General features: G+C 38.6%; 1 protein-coding gene across 3 annotated transcripts in view; it reads left to right on the top strand.

The window, feature by feature from the left end:
* The window catches only part of mcph1 (microcephalin 1), a 71,185-nt gene that overhangs the window by 5,880 nt on the left and 49,075 nt on the right, over positions 1-16,230 (top strand). For all 3 annotated transcript variants that reach the window (XR_005992041.1, XM_041790077.1, XM_041790078.1), the window contains exons 9-13: positions 1,953-3,128; positions 6,510-6,625; positions 15,588-15,625; positions 15,749-15,911; positions 15,987-16,064. Coding sequence is in view for 2 of the 3 variants with exons in the window: in XM_041790077.1 (XP_041646011.1) it covers positions 1,953-3,128; positions 6,510-6,625; positions 15,588-15,625; positions 15,749-15,911; positions 15,987-16,064 (1,571 nt within the window). In the remaining variant the exon portion in view is untranslated. The remainder of the gene's footprint in view (positions 1-1,952; positions 3,129-6,509; positions 6,626-15,587; positions 15,626-15,748; positions 15,912-15,986; positions 16,065-16,230) is intronic.

The following is a 16,230-nucleotide window of genomic DNA, read 5'->3' as shown; positions in this document are numbered from 1 at the left end:
TTCATTACATAAGTTTGGGTGGTTAAACATTTTTGGAAATTTGGGTCTCGATTTCTCATTAAAGAGCTGGTGATGGGTCCTGAGGCTAGGCCAGTTGAGAACCACTGCTCAGAATCATTATTAGATTTGTTATTCAAGCATTACAAATCTGCAGAAAGAAAACAGCAGCTTAAGGATGCTTATTCCCTAAATCAGTTTTCCTCAGCTGGTTTATAAGGACCTAAAAATGTGTTGTGTTGTTTTTAGTGGGTCAGGAATGTGTCTAGAAGAAAAGGATATTGCAAGGAGTCTAATGGCCCTAATGAACTGCATCTATATCTTTTATTTACTCTCTTTTGCTCTAATGGCTAGTAAATTGTGTTTTTTTTGTGAGATATTGACTTATTTATCATGTCATCTTTGGATAAAAAAGGTTTCTTCCCCATGATAATGTGTTAATTTCTTAATATTCTCAAAAAAACAACCGAAATTAACATAAAATCCAAACAAACAATATAGAATACAATGTATGCATGCATTCCCTTCCAGAGCTCTTGTAAAGATGTGCTTTTAAGCTGTTATTTTTTTGTGCAGTGTCTTTGTTCAATCAGATTTTTGTTCCATCTAAGGCTGGCCACAGACTGCATGATTTTTGGCCCGATTTAAGGCCAGATTTTTTCCCAAATATCATGAAGGAGTATCCCCAGTGGACACTCGTTGCAAATTATTATTTGTCTGAATAATCCTCAACTGTGTGGTGTCAACATTATTAACATTACTAGCCTCCTAGACCTAGATATTTACTATTTTTTACTAGATATATACAATTTTAGGCCATAGTGGCTCTGACGAATTACCCACAACAACCAATGAGAGTAAGCAGACAGAGTATCGTCAACAGCCAGACGTAATGTACTTTCACCGCTCACAAACATAAGCACAACTTTACCTTTATTCCAGCCAGGATTCATCCATATTGTCTTCCTTGTTTTATGATTTTTGCTGCAACTGTGACACATGCCAGGACAGCCTGTAGTGGAGGGACAGCAAGCCAAGGATATCGATAGTAACTAGGGATGATATCGAAATCCAGGACCAACATGGTACCAGTACCAACAAATCTGATACCAGATACCGGACTGAATTACAACAGATATCGATATTTCAATATCAATACCCCAAATGAAAGGCAAGAAATGTGTTTTGGAATTTGTGTGATCTATGGGTTAACTAACACCAGTTTTCTCATTCCATGCTCTATTGACATCTTATAAAGATAATTCTGCCAATCATTCATGATACCCAGGCAGATTTTATTCTCCTGCTGACTTTCAACACAATGTTTTTCTCTCAGAAGTTTTGATTCAGGTACTGTTTAGGCACCAGCACCGTATCAAAAGTACTGATTTAGCAACAGTATCAGCAAAAAACCTATACGATACCCAACCCTGATAGTAATTCCTGTTTGTTTGTTTTTTAAATCCTTAGTCACATTTAATCTCACATCACATCTGTAACATCTATTGTGTTGGGAATCTTCACTGTGAGGCTGCTGGCAGGTTGGCAGGTGTGTGGTCTCAGCAGTCTCACAGTCTGCCTGAGTTGTCTAGTGTGTGCATTCAGAGGATTATAAGATGAAAAATCATTTGAAATTGTCATTATGTTTGTGGTCTCCCACACTTTTAGAATTCTTTAAGATTCTAAGATTGTCTAGTCTGTGGCCAGCCATAGGTCCAAACTACAACCTTTTTTTATTAAATAAGCTTGGATGGTTGAAAATGTATCTTTGTAAAGTTAGGTGACAACTCCTTATTAAATTGGTGGTGATGAGTCCTGAGGCTGGACCAGTTGAGAGCCACTGCCTTAAATCTTTATTAGATTTGCTAATCAAGTATAATAAACCTGCAAAAAGAAAACAAAGTGCCTGAAAGATGCATATTCCCTAAATCATTATTATTTTTTCCTTTATTTAGATGACCAGTCGGATGATGATTCATCTGCCTCTGCTGCTGAACCTTGTTACTCACCAGATAAGGAAGAAGGGAGAACGAAAGTTGATGTTATAAGCCATGACCATCTCGATACATGCCACAGAAAGGTTTCTGAGAAGCCCTGGCTGTCACCCTGCCGCGATGTGCCAGAACGGATTCCAAGTCCAAGTTTGAAATGTCCCAGCATCAAGGACAAAGAGGGTGGAGAAGGAAATAAAACTAAAAAATCAAGACGGACTTCAGTCAGAAAAAAGCTCGCAGAGACGCCTACATCTGTGGGTTTGTTGGAAAGCCTTCAAAAGGATCAGAGATCAGATAATTACAAGAACATTCAACAAGAAAAAAGTCAAATACAGACAAAACTGCAAAGCCCACCACCTCACACTTCTGAAAAGGGAAAGGGAAAACTGAAAGCAGTTAAATCCCTCACACAGACTAAGGCCCGCTCTCTTTCTGACACTGTGAAACTTTCTAGTTGTTTCTCACCACCAGCTAAGCCAACTGATGCTGCTGATAAAAAGTCAAAAGAAACTTCTTCTCCATTAGAGAAAAAGCCCAAACGAGCCAGACAATCATTTTCTGCGCTGGTACGATCTTTTAAAGCATCCAGTGACTCTAAAAATGTTGCCTCTAGCTCCACTGATTGTGATGATAATGTGTTTGAGGACCTCTTCTCCCCCGCTAACCTCCAGAGATCGAAGAGCTCTGCTTTGCTTCGTCTACCTGCAGAGAAAAAACCCTTCTTTCCAATTCCATTTGACCTGGATTCTGTACCACAGAAGAAGAAACAAAGAAGAAGTGAAAGTATGGGATCTGAAGCTAGCAGTCAAAAGAAAAGGAAATTCGAAGAAGGCCAGAGTGGCAAGAATCAACAAGAGCCAGTTCATGCAATCAGTGACCCTCTGATTGATCCGCAGCAGGATTTGAAAGAATCTGTGCCTGCATTAGAAACTTATTCAACAGCCTATGTCAAACCTGTGGACAAAAGGCAAAAACAAAGCACCGTGCCATTTACAAGTACTGGCACAACCACAAATGCTGCAGTTAAAAAGAGAAGAGCTTCTACCTCAGTGCAACCGACAATGCTAACAGACGCTGAGGCGGAGTCAAAGCAGCAAAAAAAGTTTGCTGCCAGTGCCCTCTCCAGTAGCTCAGAAAGTGAGTAATAAAACTGACAGAAAATAATAAAGTGGAAGCATAAAAGTGAACCCAGATTTCCCTTTTTTATTTCTGTTACTATGAATTGAAAAAAAGAAAACTCAATTTACTCAGTGTTCAAATTTTATAAAAGGGAATGTTTGAAGCTATGTTTGTATCTCTTGGAGGATGTTGGTGGATCTTAAATCCTGAATTATTCTTTAACTGGATTCTGGATTACCTAAAAGGGACTATCATGAAAAACTCTTAATTTAAGCAGTTTAGAGTTAGATTTGCTCACATTTTCAGGTATCAGGAGTATCTACCAACTCGCAAAATTTGAAATAGACAAACTTAGCCCTTTGTTGAGGGTCCGTCTGAACCATGAAATCTGATAGTCTGTTTAGAATCTGTGCTTCTTGGGATCTCACAGTGATAGTCTTAATATCTGCCCTTCAACTAGTAACACCTAAGACAAAAGAAGCATGCCATTGTACTTGTGTCGTTGCACTTTAATGGAAGAGATAGGTGAGTTGAGAAAGAGCTCATTTGCATTTAAAGTCCCTGTAAAGTGAAAACCAAACTTTGTGTATTAACACACTAGATCCGTTGGAATATGGTTGCTGTGAATGTATGAAAACACTGAGATCTGTGTATGACTGGAATTTTGATTTAGACTGTTAAAAGGTTGTTCATCTCTTTCCTGGCTTAGTTTTATTTGAGCAGGGAAATTATTGGAGCCCATGACATCACCAGTCTTGACAGGGAATTACCCTGCCCCTCCCCAGTGCTGCAATGATATAAAATCACCAAGCAATTCATCTCAGTACAGTCTGTTGTTAGCTGATGTCACTGCCTTCATTGAAAGTTAACAGCCAGCTACATGATGTGTTTTTGTTCACTGTGAGGTAAATTTCCAAAATCTATCAGCCACAGTGGCCTACAGCTCATTGAAGATATAACAGAAAGATTTGTGCCAGAAAACAGTAAATCTAACCTCTGTCTCTCTGCTCTGGCACAGAGCCAGGCAGCTGCGCTCTGATCCGTAGTATTTTTTTAATTTCAAGGTCAAAACCTACTCTGGTGCTTGATCCATGTTATGGACCAAAGCATGGCACAAATGTTTCATGCAGACCTGTGGTTGGTTCCCAAGCTTTTCCTTTAAACCCCTATTCTAACCTAGAAAAGCTGAGTCCCCATAGACACATAAAAACGCTCTATACCCTGCGACAAAAAAAAACTAATTTGAGTTTTCAATGATAAAAATCACAACATAATAAGCCCTAACACACTTGTTCTTACCTTTAAAACTCTGTAGAACTAATCCAGTATATTTGTTATCATATGTTTAAGATGATTTTAGTTGAAGAGCGCAAATCTAATTTTGTTCCCCTAAGGCACACAGAACCTTGTGCCCCCTGGTGGATCTGGATCACAGCCTAGGAACCAGTGATAGACCAGTAGTTCAACCTATTTCCTAAGGGCCCCCTACACATATCCAAGGAGAGCTAAGGCCACCCAGGAACCACTTGGAAAAAATAAACATAGGTTTTAACTGTTTGTTTGTTTTTTTTAAGATTTATTTTTGGGCCTTTTTCTGGATAGAGGAAGAACAGTGGTGAGAGTGGAGAGAGACATGCGGTAAAGGGCCGCAGGCCAGATTCGAACCTGAGCCGCCCGCATTCATGGGTAGCACTTTGAACCACTCGACCATCTGTGCGCCCCCGATTTTAATTATTTTCATGACAAAATCACAATATAATGGGCATACTTACTTAACAGGTTCTTGGCAAAGAAATCTATCCCTAAACTATTCATTATTACACTCTAAAAAATAGGATGTTAATTTTTGAGAAAGAAAAGAAACTTTCGAGTACAAAAAGCTGTAAATTTACGAGGAAAATCTTTCTTTTAACTTCAAAAGCTGTATATTTACTTGAACCAAAACTCATGGAGTAAAATCTAACAGATTAAATTGTTTTCTTGCACTAGTCCTCCAGTTGAGAGCCTAATCAAATGATACTTCTTAGTCGGACTTGTCATTAAGGTTACTTGTGATTTTAGCCTAGAATCATCACATTATGATTATCATCAGGACTTAGAAGACACATTCCTGAAAACTGAGGCTATCCATTCACTGTTTTCTTGTTAATTTATGACTTTATAATGTTTTGAATTTATGACTTTATAATTCTAAAGTTTATAATGTCAAAATTTTCAACATTTTAAGCTTGGAAAGTTAGAGATTTTTCTCATAAATTTATGAATGTTTAAACTGTAACATTGGAGTCTGGTTTCTTGTAAATACTCGACTATACTCTCAAAAAGGTTTCCCTCAAAAATTCACAGATCCTCTTTTTTTTTGGTTTAGTTTTTTTTTAACCTTTTAGGGTGGCCTTGATACAGTCATATATTATGTAATGATTTGAAATGATATCTTCAAATCTAATTTTAACAAAAGCAGAGCAGACAGCGCCCAAATAGGGGTGCCGGACTCAGGTTTGGGAACCAGTGATTTAGACAACACTGTTAAAAGGTGAAATAGGGATATGTCTCCTCTAATGAATGGTGTGCCATTTTTGCAGCCAATTTTCCAGAGGTGTGTTTTTGTTTTTTTGCGTGTCATTTGAGCAACGAATAAAGAAATATGATTTCAGTGTAAATAACTTTGGTCTTTTATAAGAATATTCAGATGAAATTCTATATTGTTCATCTTAAAGTCTTAATTGCTTATGGTGATTCAAATTTTGAGGAATGCTTCACAGGTGAATTGGAAGCTCTAAGCAGGATTAGAAACTTTATGACTAGATTGATTTTTGTACATGAAAATGTATTTCATTTGTTTTTCTAACTTGCGTATCTTTACAGCTAAAGATACAGTTTACGAAAAATATAGCTCTAATGCTAGTCTGAGTATCTAAAAAAAAAATTAATGCATACTAGTGGCTTCAATTGTATTTTGAGTTATTATAGCTTGTATTGAGACATTTATATAAGAATTTTCTTTAATTCAAGCTAACAGTAAAACTATTAACTCTAAACTGATTAAACTTCTAGCACATAAAGTTAAACACAATATTTTAATTTAGAGCTACATATGAGACCTTGGAGTATTTAAATGTAAAGTTTAGTTAACCTCATAGTGGATAATTATATCTTATGCTCCCCTAACATACAGCTCCAAGCTATGTTTCTGATAGTAAAAAGCAAGTATACAGTAATTGGTTTAAAACTGTTTATATTTACAATTTGTCTTTGTTTTCAGCCAGCTGTGAATGCAGCACGGCGGATAAGAAGATGCATGAATGCACACACAGAGACAAAGCAGAGCCTGCTGTTTGGTAGATTAAGTGACATCCCACCAACTGTGTTCAATTACTTTTTTTCTTGTTTGCCTTGTAGGTAGAGGAAATGAATGTAAAGTTGCAGCTGGTGTAACAGAGATCGCCTCTAAAGAAGAACAAAATCCAACAAAGCCAATCAGCTTGTGTGCTCAGAAAATGGTCAACAAAACAACGGTGAGAACTCTTAAATGTTTTAAGTTAAATTTAAATGTAAAGGAATACTGAGGGGGCATTTCCCACAGTTTGAGAGGAAATATTTGGAAATTGTCACTTGTTGGAAGCTTTCAGGATTATCAGTATTAATATGACACAGCGATCAGATTTAACAGTTTTGGCTATGAATTTATTATTTGCATTTACAGTATAGGTGTGCTTTGCTCAGTTTTGTGGTTTGGTTCTGGGAAATTTGCTGGTGGTAAATATTGAGGCCTGTCACTTTTCCTTCTCTCATTAAAAAAGTCCCAGCTAGCAATTACAACTAGAAACTATAAATTTCTCTGGCTTTGAAAAATTTGTGGAAAATATGATGTAATGTAAGTACTATGGCTGTCAAGATTAATTGCATTAAAGGGATATTTCAGTGTTTTAGAAGTTGAGTCATACGAGGTACATAGCAGTAGAAGTGGCATTAGCCTTCAGTGGTTTCAGTGAGCATTGCTCCTTTAAGAAGGACTCGCTGTTTGTACCCACAAGGAAGCTAGGCTATACAGTGTAAAAGATGGGTACAGTTTCTCCACATAATTTTGTGAGTTTTCGGTAAAAATGGGCAAAACAATGTTGGCTCATACGTACACACTGTCAGAAAATTTGAGCACGTAACCGGTAGCCAAAGCCTACATTGCAACATAGTGACAAAAACACAGAGGCTTTCTGGGTAAAATACAATAATGATATTAATTTGAGTTAACATTGTTTTGTGGCCCTTTTTTTTTTTCTTTTTAACCAAAAACTTGCTAAATTTCACAGAGAAACTGTACCCATCTGTTCTGCTGTATAACCAAGCTTCCTGGCAGGTGAAAGCAGTGAGTCCTTCTTAAAGGGGACATATTTTACCCTTTTAAGACAAGTTTATAATGGTCTCAGAGGTCCCCAAAACATGCTTGTGAAGTCTGTTGCCAAAAAACACTCCAGTATTGGATTTTTGCATGTCTAAAAAACCATCTGTTACAGCCCTGCTCAAAATGAGCTGTTTCTGTGTCTGTGGCTTTAAATGTTACTGAGCTGTCTGACTCTGCCCCTGACCACGCCCCTCTAAGGAAATGGATGTGACTTAATGGATCAGGAGAGGAGGGTGGAACTCTCTTCCAAGCATGAAAGGCCAACCGAAATTGGGTGCAGAGCTAACTCCCCACATGACATCATGAGGGGAAAATCTGAGAATGGCTTGTTTCAGCACACATTTCCTGAAAGGTGGGGGGGGGGGGGGTGTTCTGGTACTTGAGGGGGCACAGGTCAGGGGCACATATTTTGTATGAAAAGCCTGAAAAAGTGATTTTTGTTTAATATGTTCCCTTTAAAAGAGCAATACTCACTGAAACCACTGGAGGCAAATGCCACTTCTGCTGATAGGTACTCCATATGGCCCAACTTAAAAAATACTGAAATATCCCTTTAATCGCGATTAACTAAGATCTACAATTAGTGCACTACATTTTTTTAATCACAATGTATTGTATGATTTATTGTCCCTTTCAGGACACTTTCGTTTAGCCAAATCAGCATCTCACTGCAGCCACAGTGATTTAAAATAAGTCCACCACTGCTCCTAAATGTCTCATTTCACTTTACAAAACATGCCGACAGTGCATTGGACAAGTCAAATGACATCTGCACCTTGTGTTATCAAACATTTACCTTTTTTATTGTTCCATTATTCCTTTTTAATCCATAACAAGCTCTTTTTTCCATGGTTGAGTTCATGTTATAACCTTTAATCTACCTATAAAAGCAGGTCAGTCCGAACAGGAACTCAGCTACCCTTTTTCAAGGCAGCAGAAAAATCCAAAATGATACAAAAACTGTTTCAAATGCAAAATAGTGACATTTTGAAGCAATAAACAGAATGCCATTAATCGAGATTAACTACAGAAATCCTGAGATTAATTGCGATTGAAAATGTTCATTTTTTGACAGCCCTACTAAGAACCCCAGAAAATGTTCACATAGAAATTAAGAGTAAAAATGTTTTAATTGTAGATATTTTCGTGTGAAAATTCTACATATTGCACTTTGAACCTGAGCCTTAACTTAATATTTCAAAACAGTTGCAGGTGCAAGCTAACAAAACCCTCTTAGACTCATAGTTTTTTGTAATAAAGGAAGTTTATAAAGTTAACTAAACATTACAGTGTGTGTTTGACTCCCTTTAAAGTGTTTCCTCCACAAGGTCACACACTTCATGACTGTCTGTGTTTGACGCATCTAGACGAGAGGTTGTGTCTGGTCCTGAGGGTTTCCTGTGTTTTTCGCCTCTGTGATGGTAGCGTACAACTTCCTGGCCTATGAAATGCACCTGGGCTCTGTTTTCGTTACGCTGGTTACCTCAACAAGCTGCAGCTGACAAAAACGGCCAAACATGACGTCAGCCCCCTCAGGGGTCTGTCATGGGTTTGACTCTTCTGTAGCCTGATTACAGAGATGTCGTAGTTGTTCTTTTAGCTCTGGAAAGATCATGATAAAAGATGAATGAACAAATATGAGAGGAAAGATAAACACAGACATCCATGGCGAATGCTCTGAGGTCACACCTGCAGAGCTCACTAGTACTGAAAGTGCAAATATGACACATTTCATGGAGCTCAGCTTTTATGGAAATGGGGCCAATTTGCAGTTATAGTTTGTGCAGTTTGACTTAAACAAGGGCATTCTCAAACATGTAAAGGTAGATTTGTTTGCCTTTTTGTTCCTCTGGTACATAGCACTAGTGTGAGGATGTAATGTATGTTACCTGTTGCTTCCTTGTATCCTTCTTGTCTTAGCTGTAGTGGTGTGGTTGTATATTGTGTTATTGCTAGAAGGCACATGTTAATATACACCTGTAAACCTTGGTTGAAAATTCACTGAATGTCAAAAATGGTCAAAAAAATGTAGATGTCACTCCTAATGGCCTTTTGTAAGTGAAAATTTACCCAGTGTATTTCCCAGAGCTGAATAAATGTAACCTGATACACCAGATAAGGGCAGAGCGTTTGAAAAAAAAAAACTCGGAGGGTGATTGGATGAACGTTCTGTCTGTCACATCTTTACAGGCCAATCAGAGCAACAAAACACGTGACGTAGCCGCTACCGGGCTGCGCCCCTACCGAGGAGTAAATTCCATAGAGAACTGCATAACGCGAACCATGGTGACTGTAAACATGTCAGTACATGACTTCAGTCGTTCTTGAAAAGAAAACAACTCACTGCTGTTCTTTGTTCTTCTTCTAACGAAGAAATGTCATCAAATTCTGATAAAACTGGCACTTTAGCAGCATCCACGCTAATGTCTTCCACCATAACTGCACCGGCTTCTTGTTGCTGCTTGCTTGCATCACTACTCTGCCGCGCCCGAAAGTACTGCCCCTTGACGCTGATTGGTCCTGTCACTTTCTAATTTTACATTATGTTGAACATTTTTGAAGCATTTTAGTTTTTCTCCCAGAAAGCCTCTGTGTTTGGTAGTATTTTGCAATGAGAGCTTCAGCTTCCGGCTACATGCTCTTCCACCTCAGCATATCTGAACATCTGTCTTGGTCTGTCAGATTTTTCAGAGGAAACAAGAAGTAACTAAGCTAAAACAAATCTAAAATGAGCGATTTCAACTCGAGTGTTGACATCAGCTGTTTACTGTGGATACCTTTATGACCTGGAGTACACAGAGGAACTCTTTCTGCAAATGGAGACTCAGCGGAAAGAGAGACGGGAGAAACTTTAGTGGAAACTGGTTTGCAGGATAGATCCTGACTAACCTGCAGATGTGGGTGTGGAAACTGTGAGCCCATGTCCACAAGAGCAACAGCTGTCACAAGTGGGACTTATCAATACTTCTTCAGGACATTTCTGATCGAGGATAGCGGCCAACACGTGTCCACAGCCTGCATCACTCCCCATCCAGTGTTCCCTGCCTTACTGATTGATGTTGTGCCATGGACCTTCTTGAACTCACTGAACATAAATAGGAGAAAATGACCCCATCCATAAGATCCGAATGGAAATTTGTCATCCAAGTAAGGTTATGGCTGTCACTTATTCGTCTAATGGTTGATAACAAGACAAGCTACAGTCAGCATTACATTTATGAACACAGCCTGTGAGCTGTTGAAGTGAAAACTGAGCTGAAATAACTAGTTTTAGTTTATTTTGATGTTGTTTCCTCTGACAAAGCCTGCAGACCCAAATAGCTGTTCAGATACACTGATGCAGAAGCACATGTACAGTGCTATGAAAAAGTATTTGCCCCCTTTCTGATTCCTGATTTTTTTGCATATTTATCACGCTTAAATGTTTCAGAACATCATACCAATTTTAATATCTCACAAAGACAACCCAAGTAAATACAAATTGCAGCTTATAAATGAAGATTTTATTTAATAAGGGAAAAGAAATCCATACTTATCTGTCCAGATTTTTTTTGTTCCATTTTTACCTAAAACTAAATTTCACAGAGAAACTACGCCTGTCTGCTACATTTCTTTGATAATAAAAGTAAGAAAAAGTTACATTAACTGTCTTCATATTCACATTGAATAGCAATTTTTCTGTCATCTTTCATGTCAGGCCATGCTCGTTTGTGGTTCTGACACAGCTATCTGGTATTTTTGGTATCATTACTGCAATCTGCAATCAGAACCACAATCCTTTTTCACTTTGATTTTTAAGAGCATCATGTTCAGTGTGGGCAGAATTGCAGCCATTGAGGAGACGCCATCGTAGGGTGAAGAATTTCCTTCATTTGTGCTGGGAGCGCTGCTGCTCAGAGGCTGTTCAGCAGTTCACACCAGCTCTTTGTCAGAGGCTCATTATGTGCGTCTCATTCTTCAGTGCCTGTTTTCTTGTGCTGCTGCCAGAACATGTTCTCTGTAAAAAAGTCCCCTTTGAGTAATCTTTAGAGAAGCTGCCCATGTTTTGAGTTGATCTACTTGGTCTGAAAGACTTCAAAACAAGCAGATTTTCAGGTCTTCTCTTTTGGAGTACTGTCGTTATGATAACCCTGTTGAGGTTCATTTAGAAACTTGAATATCAAGCATTTTTCTTTTTTAGGAAAACTCCTGTCAGGACACCAGTCTGTGTTTGATGATAACAAGCTCAGTGACTTCACAGCGTACTAATCAGCCGTAATGTGATGTAAAACCCCTGTGGAAGCGGCTGGGTAACTTATTTGTCACCACTTTGCTCAGCAGGAATTAACCTCTGACTTTCAGCTGTTGGAGCAGATATCAGAGTGGGCCAGGAAAGGACCCCATAGTGTGTTTGTAACTGCAGCTCAGGTGTTTGTGCCGATGATGGCTTGCTGAACTGGGGCCAAGGTACGAGGCTGCATGGGCCACAGTCATCAGGTTACAAATTTACAGTTCCGTTTCAGTGGCTCTGAATATGTTTTTCTCCACTGATGGCCTTGGTGTTGATTTCCTTTTTGGTCACAGTGCAGCATTATATCCAGCAGGGTTATTGTGCACTGCCTGTCTGGATGTTGAATAATGACCCTTTTACCTGTTCAGTGCTATGTCATTATCAACTTATTTATTATTTAACACACAAAACATGCAATCTATAGGATAGGCTTTCTATTTACAGTTTCACTTGATATCCTTGTTATATCTTATGTTTCATCTTTAGAATATATTTGTATGGCTGAAGGATTTCTGCAGATCCTCTGAAGACTTTACCTGAGATTTGAGACTCTGTGTGCCAAGTTTTTTATCTTTGTACCTCTTATACAGTCATACAACCTCCCCTGATTTCACAGTATCAGTGAACACAAAGTGCTCTATTATTCATAAAGCAAGGTTTATTTATAGAGCTTTACTCATGGACACAGAATTAAAAGAGATCATTAAAAGATCTGTTACACATTTGCTTGCAATAACTGTATCAAGCCTGTGACCCACTTACATCACCAAACTTTTGCATTCTTCTTTTGTGTTGCTTTCCAGGTTTTCACCGTGTATTCTTTCAGTTGTTGTTTGTTTTGGGGGGTTACTCCCTTCAGTCTCCTCTTTAGCAGGTAAAATGCTCTGTAGGGTTTAACTCTGGAGATAGACTTAGTCTGAAACCCTCCACTTCTTGCCCCTGATGAACTCCTTTGTTGTTTTGGCAGTGTGTTTTGGGTCTTGCTGTGTGATGCAGGGTCTCCCAGTCAGCCTATCCCAGAAGAAGCTATGCAAGCCCAAGCCATGACATTACCTCCACTGTGTTTCACAGATGAGCTTGTATGTTTGGGGTCATAAGCAGATCCTCTCTTTCTCCAAACTTTAGCATTTCCTTTACTTTGGTAAGGAGGTTGGTGCTGATGTCACTAACAGTAGATGGTGATACCTTCACTCCTGTCCTCTGGAAATTGTTGCTGACATCACTAACAGTTGTTTTAGGGTCTTTCTTTACAGCTTTCTCAATGTTTTTGTCATCAGCTGCTGCTGTTTTCGTTGGTCTACCCGTTCCATGTCTGCTACTTAGAACACCTGTGGTTTCTTTCTTCTTTAGGACATTCCTAATGGTTGTACTGGCTAAGGCCAGTGTTTCTGCAATAGCACTTATTAATTTTTTATGTCCTCTCAGCTTTACAGTTGCTTGTTTTTCACCCATAGACTGGTTTTCATGATGTTTACACCTCTATCTATAAATGCAGTCTGCACAGGCAAAACCCAAATCTGAAACTGAGTGTAGACATTCAGCACTGTTTATTGTTTGAATAATTGATGTAACAGGACAGTGGTTCCCATACTGGGGTACTTGTACCCCCAGGATACGCAAAGTGACTTAGGGGGTACGCGAAAAATAAATGTAAAAACATGATTTGAAAACAAAAAAATTGGTAAATTATGTAAAATTATTCACTTTTATTTTTATTTTTTAGATTTAATTTGTATATTATTTTTATTATTTATTATGTTTGCTGACCCTTGAATACCTGTCAGGTTTCAACCAGTTGTTTCAGTAGTTTAAGTTCAAACCGGCAAATGTTTGTATTGTGAGCTCTGATAAAGGCCTGAAGTGTTGGCAAAGAGGCTGGAGGCTGGATTCATGAGGCATCTTGGAGAAGGAAATCTGTCCTGAATTTTTCAAGATTCTTATAGTAACATATGTTCAGTCAGACAGTCTATTCTGTGAGAAATAATTCACTTTAAGAGATTTTATTTGTATGTTATGCATGCTAAGTGTGGGAGGTGGGGGTGGCGGCAGGCTTACAGACACATTTCTTTTTCTAGCTGCTATAAGTGCATAAGAGTAGGGGGTACATGGCTGGAGGTCAAACGTCTGAAGGGGTATGGGCTGTGAAAAGTTTGGGAACCACTGTAATAGCACAAACCTGGGCAACAAAACACACATGTCAGTCACATGTTCCAATACTTTTGCTGACATGAAAATTGGGTGGTTTCAAACAAAGAGTGCTGTCTTCTAAGTTTATCAGATCCAGATCTAAAAACCTGGAAATAAAAGCTGAAAGGTTGATCTCTTGTCTCATATTCATCTTTTGATGTAAAACCCGAATCTTTTCAATCTTCAGCAAAAATTAAGGAATTAGCCTCACTGTTCCAGTACTTTTGGAGAGTGGTGTAGCCTTGGGTCTCCAAATCCATCAAGAGAACAGAATTATTCAGCATAGTATTAGTTTCAATCAGGGTGATATAACTCAGTAGAGAGAACTATATAGAAAGCTTGCTGAGTGTCAATAAAAGGACAATGTAGACGGGATGTTAATTTCTGAAAAATCAGACCTGGCATGGGAAAGTGTTAAATTTACAGTGTAAGAGATGCATTCCTTGAATGGAAAGCCTGACTTGATGCTGACCTGAACTGTTTTTTTTAAATCATTTTAATACCAAAGATTTTAGCAAGGAACAGTTTTAAGAATATTTCCCCTGGGGATACAAGTATTCACATCAACAAGGATATGGTTCTGAAACTTTTCCAGAAAGCCAAGGAAAGAAACGGTCCTGGGCCTGACGGCACTGGAGGCCGTATTTAAAAATTGTGCAAAAGAGCTGGCAGGTATTTTTTTGTTTTATCTTTGAGATATCACTTCAGCTTCACAAGGTCCCTTGTATTTGGAAGGACTCAATACTAGTGGGTATGCCAAAAAATAAGGCACCAAAGACACTCAGTGACTTCAGACCTGTAGTTCCTCTCTTGTAATGATGCTTGAAAAAATTCAAATTCTTAAAACTGCAGAGGCAAATCTTAACCCCTTACAATTTGCATACAGGTCAGGTAGGGGTGTTGAAGATGCCAATGGATCACTGAGGAAGTGAAAGCGTTTGTTCAACTTGTTTTATTGACCCTCAGAAAGGACCCGTCTATCCTGGCTGATCACAGCCAACCTTTCTTTTTTAAATTTTATCTTCCCAGCCCGTTGTGTGTTTAACAACCACCTCAGAACGTCTTCCTGAGGATTAAGGCTCACTGTTTGCTCTGTCCATCCAGTACAGCCGTGAGCTGCCCTGGGAAACCCCCTCAGACTTATAGCCTTAATACTTCTCCAGTTTATCAAAATTCATTAGAAGCAATAAAACAGTAAATGTGTTTTTAAAGATACCTTGCAATATTTTTACATTAAAGAAACATGAATTGTGTTTTCTGTGTCTTTGAGTTGTTTCTATTGTGCATACAGAATTCACCTTTTTTTTAATGCAGTTTTTGTCACACAGGACTGACAGAGATGGTTGTCTGCACTGCAATCCATAAAAAATCCAAGATAAATCTGTGGTCTTTATCTGCATGATTTGATATTTCTTACTGTTTGCCAAATGTGTGGTTGGAGTGAAAGAACACATTGTTAATTTAACAACTCCCCAGAAATAGAGGAGGTGTGAAAGCTTCACAAACAGACGTAAGCACATGTAGCTTCTGCTTTAATACAGTAATCTGTCTGTGATCATATAAGAGAATACACTGCAGTGTTTATCCTTGCAATAAGTTAGAAATTTTATGTTTCTTTCAGGCCAGGAGAACATTGGTCATGACGAGTATGCCCACTGAGTACGTACTGAAACATTTTATTTTCATAATGCTTGTATCACTCTGAATGTGTTGGTGATAAAGTAAAACAGATCATTAGTTTGATGTTAGGTTTTTTTTTTCTTCTTTATTCACCTCTCATAGGAAGCAACAAACTGTGTATCAGGTGGTGAAATCCTTGGGTGGTTTTTCAGTTGTTGATCGGGTGTGTGAGAACACGACGCATGTGATTTCTGGAGGCCAACGGCGGACTCTGAATATTCTGTTGGGCATAGCGCGAGGCTGCTGGATCCTCTCCTTTGAATGGGTATGCAGTTTGTACTTTACTTGGGGATAACATCGTTTTCAATTCTCGTTTTAATTCTGTTTGGTTTCTGAATAGATTCTCTGGTCTTTGGAGCAACGACAGTGGATTCCTGAGGAACCGTATGAACTGTCAGACCCGTTCCCCGCAGCACAGGTCTGTACCAGCATTACCACAGACTGTATATGTTTATGTAGTTTAGGGGGCACATTTATTACCTCTGCCAAGGAGGTTATGTGATCGGGTGGGTTTGTTTGTTCATTTGTTAGCAACATAACTCAAAAAGTCATGGATGGATTTTCATGAAATTTTCAGGAAATGT

The sequence above is a fragment of the Cheilinus undulatus genome, linkage group 6 (assembly GCF_018320785.1).
Source record: "Cheilinus undulatus linkage group 6, ASM1832078v1, whole genome shotgun sequence".
NCBI classification, from domain to species: domain Eukaryota; kingdom Metazoa; phylum Chordata; class Actinopteri; order Labriformes; family Labridae; genus Cheilinus; species Cheilinus undulatus.
The sequence above is the reverse complement of the archived record's forward strand: the minus strand, read 5'-3'. Positions and strand labels throughout refer to the sequence as shown.